This window comes from Scyliorhinus canicula, chromosome 22, assembly GCF_902713615.1.
Source record: "Scyliorhinus canicula chromosome 22, sScyCan1.1, whole genome shotgun sequence".
NCBI lineage: Eukaryota > Metazoa > Chordata > Chondrichthyes > Carcharhiniformes > Scyliorhinidae > Scyliorhinus > Scyliorhinus canicula.
Genome location: NC_052167.1, coordinates 6,824,231 through 6,836,394, shown reverse-complemented (window position 1 = coordinate 6,836,394; position 12,164 = coordinate 6,824,231). Strand labels below are relative to the sequence as shown.

At 44.4% G+C, this 12,164-nt stretch overlaps 1 protein-coding gene across 15 annotated transcripts in view; it reads right to left on the bottom strand.

Moving 5' to 3' along the window:
- The window catches only part of col13a1 (collagen, type XIII, alpha 1), a 282,216-nt gene that overhangs the window by 118,053 nt on the left and 151,999 nt on the right, over positions 1–12,164 (bottom strand). For all 15 annotated transcript variants that reach the window (XM_038782842.1, XM_038782844.1, XM_038782840.1 and 12 more), the window contains 3 exons: positions 12,045–12,089; positions 9,868–9,894; positions 6,946–7,008 (listed from right to left, as the gene is read on the bottom strand). In XM_038782842.1, the coding sequence (XP_038638770.1) occupies positions 6,946–7,008; positions 9,868–9,894; positions 12,045–12,089 (135 nt within the window). The remainder of the gene's footprint in view (positions 1–6,945; positions 7,009–9,867; positions 9,895–12,044; positions 12,090–12,164) is intronic.

The window sequence follows — 12,164 nt, the reverse complement described above, 5'->3', positions numbered from 1 at the left end:
ACCACGAATAAGTCCAGTGGGGAATTCTGTAGCAACCTCTTTCCTCAGAGTGGGGAGAATGCTGCCACAGAGATTGATTGACGTAAATATCGCAGGCAAATTTAAAGGGAAGTTATATGCACGAGAGCAAAATAAATTAAACAACTAGGATCAGTAAAGGAATGGTGGGAGGAGCAAACACTAATTGAGCCGAATAGCCTGTTTCTGAGCTGCAAATTCTATGTAATTCTATCCAATTCCAACAGTTCCGTGGTGTGTGAAAAACTGATACCTCTGTCAATATCTCTAATCCTTCAGATTTCAGACTATTTATGATCTAACTGTAACCAAATGCCTTCTGCTGAAGTCACAGTTCTTGACAGAATTAACAAACCCTTGGAAATTATTATAACGTATCTTTCTAGAAACAAAGAAACTTTTTCTTTGGTTTGATTCGATTCTACAACTTAAACCCCATAGAAAAGCGGTGTTTTTTAATAATAGGATTAGAGAATTGGAGAGAGTTTTCCAGAGAACACGACACTCTTGTGATTGCAGAATGCAAAGTAAAAAGGTAAAAGGGTACTTGTGTATCCGCTTTATTCAGTGATAATCCCATTACAAATTCAACAAATTAGCTCCTCACTGACGGGCATGCTAATGTTACTGACTAATGTAACTACAAACATTATTACAGGGTTCTAACAAGATTGCAGATACACTATATATTAAACATAGGAAATATAGCGTGGTGTTACTCTCAAATGGTAATTTTAAGTATTGTATTTCATCGTAGTTACAGCACAGAAATGGGCCATTTGGCCCAAGTCGTCCATTCTGGAGTTAATGTCCCACACGTACCTTCTCCTATCTTGCTTCATCTCACCCTATCGCCATATCCTTCTATTCCTTTCTCCCTCCTGCGTTTATCCAGCTTCCAGTAAAATGCATTCACACTCCACGTGTTACCATGTGTCTCGCAGCTATGGTAGTCACGCTAACATCAACCATTCCGTTCAATTGCCACTTCAAGATAGCCTTACAAATTTTGAATTTGCATTGTAATTACTGCAAGAAGTTTAGGAATATATGTGCAGTGGATTTCTGGACAGCACCACTTATTAAAAGAATTTAATTCTTCTTGTTGTCCCTATTCGCCAAGCAATGCAATGAAATCTAAAAAGACGTTAATTGACAATGAGCAATAATGACTTCAGCTACATAAAAGAATAGGCTTTCCAGTCGGACACTCTACATCAGGGGTGGGCAAACCTTTCCGTGCAAGGGCCACATTCAAAAATTCACAATTCACAAAGGGCCGCATAGTATATTAAGTAAAATAATTACTTCACCCGGTTATGATTCTGGGCGCCTCATATAGAACATAGAACAGTACAGCACAGAACAGGCCCTTCGGCCCTCGACGTTGTGCCGAGCAATGATCACCCTACTCAAGTCAATGTATCCACCCTATACCAGTAAGTAACCCAACAGCCCGCCTCCATTAACCTTAAAAAAAATTAAAAAAAAAAAAAAAAAACATTTTTAAAAAAATTTTTTTTTTTTTTTTTAAATGACTTGGCGGGCCGCAGAAATACCTTTGGCGGGCCGCATGCGGCCCGCGGGCCGTAGTTTGCCCACCCCTGCTCTACATAGACAAGATGGATGCCCAAAGTTATGTACAAACACTTTGGGCGCAATTCTCCGCACTCACAACGGTGCCCAAATCCCGACACGAATCGCTGCCCGCCGTTTTTTTACGGCGAGCAGCGATTCTCAGCTGGCCGATGGGTCGAAGTCCAAGCCCTTTACGGCCGTTTTTATGAACGGCAAACACACCTGGTTCGTAAAAACGGCCGTAAATTTCGGATCTTGGCAACCATGGCACTGATTGGCACGGCAGTACCACGGCCGTGCCAAGGGTGCCATGGGCCCGCGATCGGTGGGCACCGATCGCGGGCAGCGGGTCCGATTCCCACGCACTCTTCGTCCTTCCGCCGCCCCGCTGTATCCATTCGCGGGGCGGCTGAGGGGCATCCCGGCCCGCGCATGCGCGGGTTTCGTGCAAATGCGCGATGACGTCATCCGCGCATGCGCGGGTTGGAGTCTTCCAATCCGCGCATGCGCGGCTGACGTCATATGACGCGTCAGCCGTCGCAAACTCTGGCAAGCGGGCTTAACGAAATTCGTTAAGCCCGCGATGCCGGAGTTCACGGCCGTGGCATGCTAGCCCCGACCGGGGACCAGAATCGGTTCCCGGTCGAGGCGGGGGGGGGGGGGGGGGGGGAGGCTGGCGTCAAACCCGCCCGTTTTTGACGCCAGTCTTACGATTTCTCCCTGTTTGGGAGAATCGCGCCCTTCATTTTCCAATGGTGAGGTTAGATATCCATCACCTCCGGTTTACTCCCAAATGCATTCGGCAGTGCTTTACAGATTACTTATTTGGGAGAATTTAAATAGTCATTTGGAGCAGCCAAGTGCCCAATGACACTGCTTAGATTCATTAATGAGTGCCGTTTCACAGATCCAACTTCACCAGTTAAACAAACCTTTGCTGAAATTCGTGGTGCTGGAGAGGGTGGGATATCGATTTCTATCCTGTAATATGGGTGGAGCCCAGGATCGGTCAAGATTCTGCTTACTGGATGTATGAGAATCTCATGATCAATTAGGGGGGGATGTCTGTGGGTACGGGGAGGGGAATGGGGGTCATGGGCTTTACACTAGGTCCTGAAAAGGCTTCAGTGGAATTTGAACTCAAGATTTCTCCTGAAGGCCTGAAAATGTCATTAGAGTGAGCTATCAGTCACATTACCTCTGCTTATGGCAGAATGGTTCCAAAGGGCAGAATTTTAAAAGTGCCCTTTGGATAGATTTGCAGGCAGGGAGGACAATAGAATTCTGTGTGCGCCGTTCCCGCCAGCTACCTGCCCACCCACCCCTAACCGGGCCACAATTTAAGAGGTGGCGACCGGTGGTTGTGGTCTTGGGCGCAGGCCCTGCATTAACCACAGTCCTTATGTGACCAATTAATGCATCCTCTGCAACTGGCCCATGCACTTAGGCCCTCACCTGGGTCCTCCTCTCCTGGGCCCACTGAGAAACACCCCAGCTGACCCATCACCCTCCTCCTGGTTCTTCTTCAGGGCCGTGCTGCAGTCCCAGCATTGGCCACTGTTCAGGGTGGTGCTACAAGGCTCACAGAGCTTCTGCCCAATCAGATTCCCTGACAACTCCCAGAGGGAGGTCCCCGAGATGGGGGTGCAAGTCTCGCCCTGAGCCAATTAATACTCCTCCGTACAGTAGCTGGTTGCTGGGCAGCCCACGGAGTGAGGGCCAATTTCCCAGCGACTTTCCCAGCAGCGAGGTGCCAGATCTGCCACCCTGGGAATCCTGTCCATTGGATGGTTTCTGCTTTCAGAGCCTCGGCTGGTACACATTAGCTCCCACTCCACTTTACAAAGCTGGGTCAAGTCAGACCCTGAAACCAGCAGCAATGGGGCGGGGAAGGTGGTTGCCGCATCTATACACAACTCCATCGCTATAGGAATGGAATTCCTGACCCACAACGAGGACAGAAGGGGGGAACATAGGAACAGGAGGATGCCATTCATTTCCCACCCCACCACCCTGAGCCTATTCTGCCATTCAATTAGACTACTGCTTATCTGTATCGTAACTCCATCAGCCTCGACACGACATCTTTAATACATTCAGTTAGCAAAAATATACCAATTGGAGATTTAAAATTACTAATTAAACTACTACCTATGATGTTCTCTGTTGGCCATGTGTTGTTTTCTGTTTTGCTTTACCTGGATGGCTTGGATGCATAGTGTCGAACAAAGAACAACAAACTTTGTTAACTAATAAAACTAATTTATTAACACTACTAAATAAGATTCATAGGCATTCCTAAAGTATACGGTTACTAAATTAAACTATGCTATCTCTAACTGCAGAACTATGCAACTAATCTATCTCACGCATAAACACCTTCTTCCAGAATCCCAGGAGTCACATGATATTTATATGACTGCTCCTTATCCCCATCTGGTGGTGAGAAGTATTAACACCAAATTGTTAACCCTTTGTATTCCTTACAATGTACATATTGTTACACCACCTACTGCTTATTGTGGGAGAGTGGTCCATATTTCTCCCACCTGTGAATGAAGAAGTGTTTCCTAACTCCTCTCCTGAATGGCCTGGCTCCGACTTTAACATTATACTGCCTTTTCCAGACTCTCCGCCAGTGGAAAAAGATTCTATCTCATCTATCGATTCCTTTTAAAATCCTAAAAATTCAATTAAATAATCCCTTAAATTTCTGAATTCCAGGGAATACAACCTTAGTTTATGTAACCTCGCCTCATAATCTAACGCTTCAAGCCCTGGAGACATTCAGGCGAATCCTTTCAAAGCCAATAGATCCTTATATAAAATCGGGCTCAGGTGATGTAGTTCGCGTGACTAAAACAAACTGACAAGGAAGGTTGATGATCCACGAACAGCACATTTTTCTGTACAGTACTGTCAAGTATTCAATATCGTTGATGGCATTGTGATGTTGGAATCTCTTACCCAATCGATGGACAAATCTCGGTTGTCCTAGTTGAGCACAATCCTGAATACACATACATGGCTGCACAGATCACACTGCAGCCAGATAAGATTGGGGTGGGGGACGAGTGGCCTGGTGTGCCAGACACTTGGCAACAAGATCTGCAATCTTGTCGTCTCAAATTACTTGGAATGTACAGCGACAGAAACAGACATTTGACCCTGCTAGTCTGCGCTACTGCATGTGTTCCATACCAGCCTCCATCCATCGAACTTCACCTTACCAAATTCATTCCACTGAGCCAGGAGACAAGTTATTGTGGTCTCAACATAATCACCACATTGAAATGAATATATCTCCCCACGGGTCACACTAGCGTTTACTCAATTACTCTCTGGAAAAGTCTCAATAACTTTAGTTTCCTCATGAGTATTATATGCCTGCTATCTTTTGTTTCTATATCTGAAGCAAGTTTTCGTAGAATCTCTCAAGTGCGGCACGGAGGCACAGTGGCTAGCACTTGCCTCACAGCACCAGCTAGGGTGATCTTTCAAAGGGTCAGTACAGACTCAATGGGTCGAACGGCCTCCTTCACTCTATGAATTCTATGAAAAGCAGCATGACAGAGCTGTCCAATTTATATTCTGTGAAAGTTGCTTTTATAATCCCGACAACAATGGAACATCATTGTACATTTTAAACTTATCATCTCCTTGTTTACCTAAAGCAAATGATTGAAGATTCAATTGACTTCTTTCAGGCAAGGCTACCAATACAAAAACTCAAGTGAATTTAAATCAGGCTTTCTGGAGATTAAACATGTTCCAGTTGACCTTTGATCCTCCCTGGGGACTTCATCTAATAAATTCTAAAATAGTGAACTAGTTACCCAAAAGGAAAATGGGTTATATTAGTACGCAGCTAAAGGAACAAAGTGTTAACAAGTTAGAAACTAAAAATAAAATTAGAAATCGGATTGACTCTTTGAAACCGATATCCAGAGGAAGCCATAGTTCTCTCTTTCTCTCCCTCCTCCAGCTTCTCTTTCTCTCCTCCTCTCCCCTTACGGACTTCATAAGTCCGAATGCTTTACATCTTCAAATGGCAACTTGTTTATAGACAGGTTCCAAAAACTGGTCACATTCTGGGAAGTTCATATTCTTTAATACTGTATAGTTCTATTATACCATAAACAATAATAGGTTTCCAAGTGATTCTGATTTTATTCAGCCGTTATCCTGTGCAGAGGTTGTGCTTCAGACAGCACGCTATGAATCAAGATACACCTCCCCTACACTCCCCATCAACACCCACAACTAAACAACACTTCAGTTGTTAGCCAAGTCACATAGTGTCGCTATGGTCCATTTAAAGAGCAACTCACAAATTTGGTAACATGTCTGGTTCTTAAATTTCTGAACCTTTTAAAGGGTGGAATGTTAAACACCCCAATCTTTTTTTGCAGCTTATCCTCAATATCAAAATTTACACTAATCCGGAAAAGAAATGATTCTAACGCCTCAGGTGAAAGAGCGAGCAATAAAATTCAACTGAGTCGCAGATTCTGTCTGCGACTTAATAGATGGAAGCAATTTTGAGAATTGCGGTTAAATCATATTAATAACAGCATTGCAGTCAGATTGTTTTACAGTTCTGTTTACAAGAAACTATAATAAAATAATTCCACAATTAAATGTGAAAGAGCCAACTCATTTTAAGTGGTTTACTCCGTCTGGGAAGAGGACAAGCTGATGTAATCAGCGACATTCCCAGACGGGCTGTTTTCTTGGAGTGAAACACGGCAGGAATAACTAGGTGCTGTAAAAAAGCTCAACTTCCTCCATTTTAAAAATAAGCAATTCCTTTAAGGAGCCCAAATGTACCTTTTAATTAAATGGGTTTCCCCCTTACAAAGGAATCAGCGTGATTATAGCATGTGGTCAAAAACATAATCCACTAAATGTACTAGCAAACCACTGACATGCAAGCAGCACTGCCAGTTCATCGACACCACATGGATTGTAGAAGTTGCCGGGCAGTTAGGGAGGGGCAAGAAATGCCAGTTGAGCCAGTGCCCCCCACATCCCATCAAATACATTTAAAAAATAGCTAGTTATCAAGTTATTTTAACAAAGTTCAGATTTAACACTGAAGCACTTTGATCGTTTCCTGTATCGTAGCTTTATCTGCATCCTTTATATACCAACCACTTCATCACCATACACATTACAAATAAAACATCTGGGAATGTCGGCATTATATGGTACCCATTTTATTGTGCAGAATAGACCTATCGAGATGCCTAGATCGCCAGTCTCAAGATGGTAGATTCATTCAATCATCCCTTGTACCGGAGACTCTGCAAAAGGACTCGCCCACAGCTGTAAGAGAGTTTATCTAACCTTTCTTCCTGGGAGCCCTGGTATTCCTGGTTTTCCCTGCAATCCTGTTATTCCTGGTGCTCCCTGAAACAATAAAACAATAAAAGGAGTGCGTTTATTTTCATTATTTAGGAGGACCACTGATGTACCTTTTTGTGGAGTATTAAACTTGGTCAGCAGTTCAATAAAAGTTCCCTTTGTTTCATAAACAAGTTGTCACGTTAAAGCTGCCTGTGCACAGCTTCCTGGCAATGCCTCTGAATTTCATACTGCTCCATTTCCTCAACTGATTTGCTTTGCTCTGCCCCCATCTCGGCCAGTTTATTCGGAGTTGCCTGTTTAAGATTATAACACAGAAACCCTGAGGGAGGCCCTGGCATGGGTACCAACATGAGGCTCGACATCAGGTGGTCATCTCCCTCCCAAGGGTATTACATTTAAAATGACCAAAGATGAGTTAGCTTTTATTGGGAGAGGAATTGAGTTTCAGAGCCATGAGGTCATGCTGCAGTTGTACAAAACTCTGGTGCGGCCACATTTGGAGTATTGCGTGCAATTCTGGTCGCCGCATTATAGAAAGGATGTGGAAGCATTGGAAAGGGTGCAGAGGAGATTTACCAGAATGTTGCCTGGTATGGAGGGAAGATCTTATGAGGAAAGGCTGAGGGACTTGAGGCTGTTTTCGTTGGAGAGAAGAAGGTTAAGATGTGACCTAATTGAGGCATACAAGATGATCAGAGGATTAGATAGGGTGGACAGTGAGAGCCTTTTTCCTCGGATGGTGATGGCTAGCATGAGGGGACTGTAAATTGAGGGGTGATAGATATAGGACAGATGTCAGAGGTAGGTTCTTTACTCAGAGAGTAGTAAGGGCATGGAATGCCCTGCCTGCAACAGTAGTGGACTCGCCAACATTAAACGCATTCAAATGGTCATTGGATAGACATATGGATGATAAGGGAATAGTATAGATGGGCTTTAGAGTGGTTTCACAGGTCGGTGCAACATCGAGGGCCGAAGGGCCTGTACTGCGCTGTAATGTTCTATGTTCTATGACCCACGATTGGCCTTGCTCCATTACTGGTGGCCTTGCCTCCAGCTGCCAGGGCCCTCATTTTTGGAGTTCATTCATCAAGTTACTTCTTAAAAGTCATCTGTTTGACCAAACTTTATGTCCCACTTTAGGTAGATTGGTATAAATTTTTTCTGGTGACACTGTTGCGAAGCACCTCGGGATGTGTTGCTATGTTAAAGGTGCCATATAAATGCAAGTTGCTGTTGTAAAATTATACTTAAGTTTCCATTTGGATTCTCAGAGGCTGATGGTAAAATAATTTGAAAGAAAGAGAAAACGCTGGAAAATCTCAGCAGGTCTGGCAGCATCTGTAAGGAGAGAAAAGAGCCAACGTTTCGAGCCCAATGACTCTTTGTCAAAGCTCTTTGTCAAATAATTTGAAATATTCAGATTGGCATTCGGCCCTTTTAAAAACATTACATTGATCACGCCAACTTTAGCAAGTATTTTTAAAATAATTTTTCCAATGAAGGGACAATTTAGCATGGGGGGGGAGGAGCTGAGATGATTGACATCCAACCACCACAACCATCTTCCTTTGTGCCAGGTATGACTCCAGCCTGCGGAGAGTTTTCCCCCTGATTCCCATTGACTGCAGTTTAGCTAGGGCTCCTTGATGCCATACTCAGGTAAATGCTGCCTTGATGTCGAGGGCAGTCACTCTCACCTCACCTCTGGCATTCAGCTCTTTTGTCCATGTTTGAACCAAGGCTATAATGAAGTCAGGAGCTGAGTGACCCTGGCGGAACCCAAACTGAGTGCCCGTGAGCAGGTTACTGCTGAGTAAATGCTGCTTGATAGGACTGTTGATGACTCCTTCCATCACTTTATTGATGAGTGAGAGTAGACTGATGGGGCGGTAATTGGCCAGTTTAGATTTGTCCTCCTTTGTGTGTACAGGACAAACCTGGGCAATTTTACACATTGCCAGGTAGATGCAGTGTTGTAGCTGTACTGGATCAGCTTGGCTAGGGGTACGGCAGGTTCTGGAGCACAGGTCTTCAGTACTATTGCTGGGATATTGTCAGGGCCCATAGCCTTTGCAGAATCCAGTGTCTTCAGCCATTTCTTGACATCACGTGGAGAGAATCGTATTGGCTGAAGACTGACATCTGTGATACTGGGGACCTCCGGAGGAGACCGAGGTGGATCATCCACTCGACACTTCTGGCTGAAGATTTTTGCAAATGCTTCAGCCTCATCATCTGCACTGATGTTCTGGATTCCTCTATCATTGAGAATGGGAATATTTGTGGAGCCTCCTCCTCCAGTGAGTTGTTTAATTGTCCACCACCATTCATGGCTGAATGCGGCAGGACTATACTACCACACCGGGCGCAGTGGATGCAGTTTGCTGACTGCAATGCCCAGCTGTCTGAGATGACTTTGGTGGGTGTCTTCTGGAGTTCGAGCAACTGTAAGAGCAGAATTAAGTAAGAGCTTTTTAAAAAATAAATTTAGAGTACCCAATTTCTATTTTTACAAATAAGGGGCAAGTTAGAATGGCCAATTCACCTAGCCTGCACATCTTTTAAGGTTGTGGGGGTGAAACCCACACAGACACGGGAAGAATGTATAAACTCCACACGGACAGTGACCCAATGCTGGAGTCGAACCCGTCTCCTCGGCGCTGTTGAATTCAGTAAGAGCTAAGCAAATTTTGATGAGCAATGATAAAATCGTATCGCATAGGCATTACATTAAGGCAAGAAGCTGTTAATCTAATGGTGAGCCTTACACTCGGCGTTTCAATTGCGCCACATGTCAAAGGAAGTGCTAAAAATAGTTCCCAATTTTACAGTTCCACGGAGATCTTATAAATTAAAATTATTGATGTAGTCGCAAATATTAAAGGCATTGTTAATTACCTTCAACCCAGGCATTCCTGATGCGCCCTGCAAAATCAAAAAGGTAGTGATAAGATTCTAGTCCTTCTGCTTAGATCCTATTCAAACTTGTATTTAAACTTTGAATTGGCTCAGAGGATGGCCGAGTTAGACAGATATAGAACATAGAACATAGAACAGTACAGCACAGAACAGGCCCTTCGGCCCTCAATTGCTCAATCGAGCAATGATCACCCTACTCAAACCCACAAATCCACCCCACACCCGCAACCCAACCCCCCCTTAACCTTACGTTTTAGGACACTACGGACAATTTAGCATGGCCAATCCACCTAACCCGCACATCTTTGGACTGTGGGAGGAAACCGGAGCACCCGGAGGAAACCCATGCACACACGGGGATCAGGACTTGGGTATTTAATCCCAGGTGTCATTTTCGTGGAGCCCTGAATCAATGCTGTGCTGTCAGAGGGGCCATCCCTCAGATGTTTACCATTCGGGTTTTACCAACTCTACTAAAACCAGGCCACACAGTTTCAAAATCAGGGGTCCCCCATTTGAGACAGAGATGAGAAACAGTTTTTCCTCTCCGAAACCGGTGCATCTTTCAAACTCTTCCCCCGAGAGCTGTGGAGGCAAGGTCAGTGAATTTTTCGGGCAGAGCTCGATAGATTCTTGACGAACAATGGAGTCAAAGGGAATCGAAAGTAGCCGGAATGTGGACTTGAGGCCACAATCAAACCTGCTGTAATCTTATTGAATAGCAAAGTAGGCTCAAGGGGCTGAATGGCCTCCTCCTGCTCCTGAATCATATCTTCATGTTTTCTAGGCAGACTGTACAAGATGCCATTCCACAATTTCTTTTTGAGACAATGACCGTGGAAACTTTCCTGGTGCCCTGGTCAGCATTTGTGCATCAACCAACATAACCCAAAAATGGGCCTTTCACCTCTTTGCTGTTTGTGGGGTCTTGCTGTGCGCAAACTGGCTGCCACATTCACATAAAACAACGCATGCTATCCCTCCCTGCTCTCCCAGCAGGTAACGCATTGCAAGAGGATCATGTATAGGTAAAGGGAACCTCTTTGTGAAGAATTAGAACTACGTTAATATCAATTGTGCTGCATTAGATTCCTCTTTTAAACAAGATGTAGAGATGCCGGCGTTGGACTGGGGTGAGCACAGTAAGAAGTCTTACAACACCAGGTTAAAGTCCAACAGGTTTGTTTCAAACACGAGCTTTCGGAGCACGGCTCCTTCTTCAGGTGAATTCTCCCATTCACCTGAAGAAGGAGCCGTGCTCCGAAAGCTCGTGTTTGAAACAAACCTGTTGGACTTTAACCTGGTGTTGTAAGACTTCTTACTCTTTTAAACAAAGTAGCTGTCTGTTATCGCTCAAGGTGACATCCTTCCATGCATCTCGTCAAGGCAAAGTATCAGTGCTAAATTGCCACCGTCGGTAAATAATGCTTAAGATCTAAAATCAGCAATGGTAACGGGCTAGGAAATCAACAGTTTTTCTTTAATAGAGTTTAGGTTTAGAACACAAAATTGGTGTACGGCTGTTGACAGTCTGTGAATGTGTTCACATTCACCCTTTCACAGTGGGTTTGGCAATGGTGCTCTCCGAATTTCTAAACTTGGGTTTTACCGTAAATGGCAGTAAAGAATTAAAAGCTTTTAATGGGTTTCTGTTTTCCTTTAGTAGATTGGAAATTGCATACAGACTAATTTCATGTTAGGGAAAGATTTTAAAATTGTGGTGAATACCTGAGCTGCTTGTGGCACCGATTGGAAGCTTGTGGGCATTGTGCTTGAAGATTTAACCTCAGTTGTTGCCCTAAGGGATCTCTGTGGCATTGCACAGGGCATCGCCTCCACACAGGGCCGCAGGGGCCTGATGTGCTGCATCAGGCTGCCTCCACTGGTTGTAACCCAGCATCTGGTGCAGTGCCTGTCTCAGCAAGAGTTCAGCAAGGGCACCCATGAAAAAAAAAAGCAGTAAATCGCTTCCTGTCCAGACGGACGGTACTCCGGGGGTGCAATGGTTCAACGCTGCACAGACAAGAATTGCAGCAAAGTCTTGCACAATGGAAATGGGGAGGGGGGGATTGAAACTGCAGAAAAGTGGCGTCAAACCAAGAAATACACAGAAAAAATATCTATTCCGCCCTGAAAAGTCACTTTAAATTACCTACCCTGATTCCATCTCTTCCAGGTTTCCCCGGATCTCCAGGTTTCCCCTGGAATGAAGAACTCAGTTATTACCCATATCATAGTAGAAATGAACTGACTAAATCCAATCATTTAAGTTATTA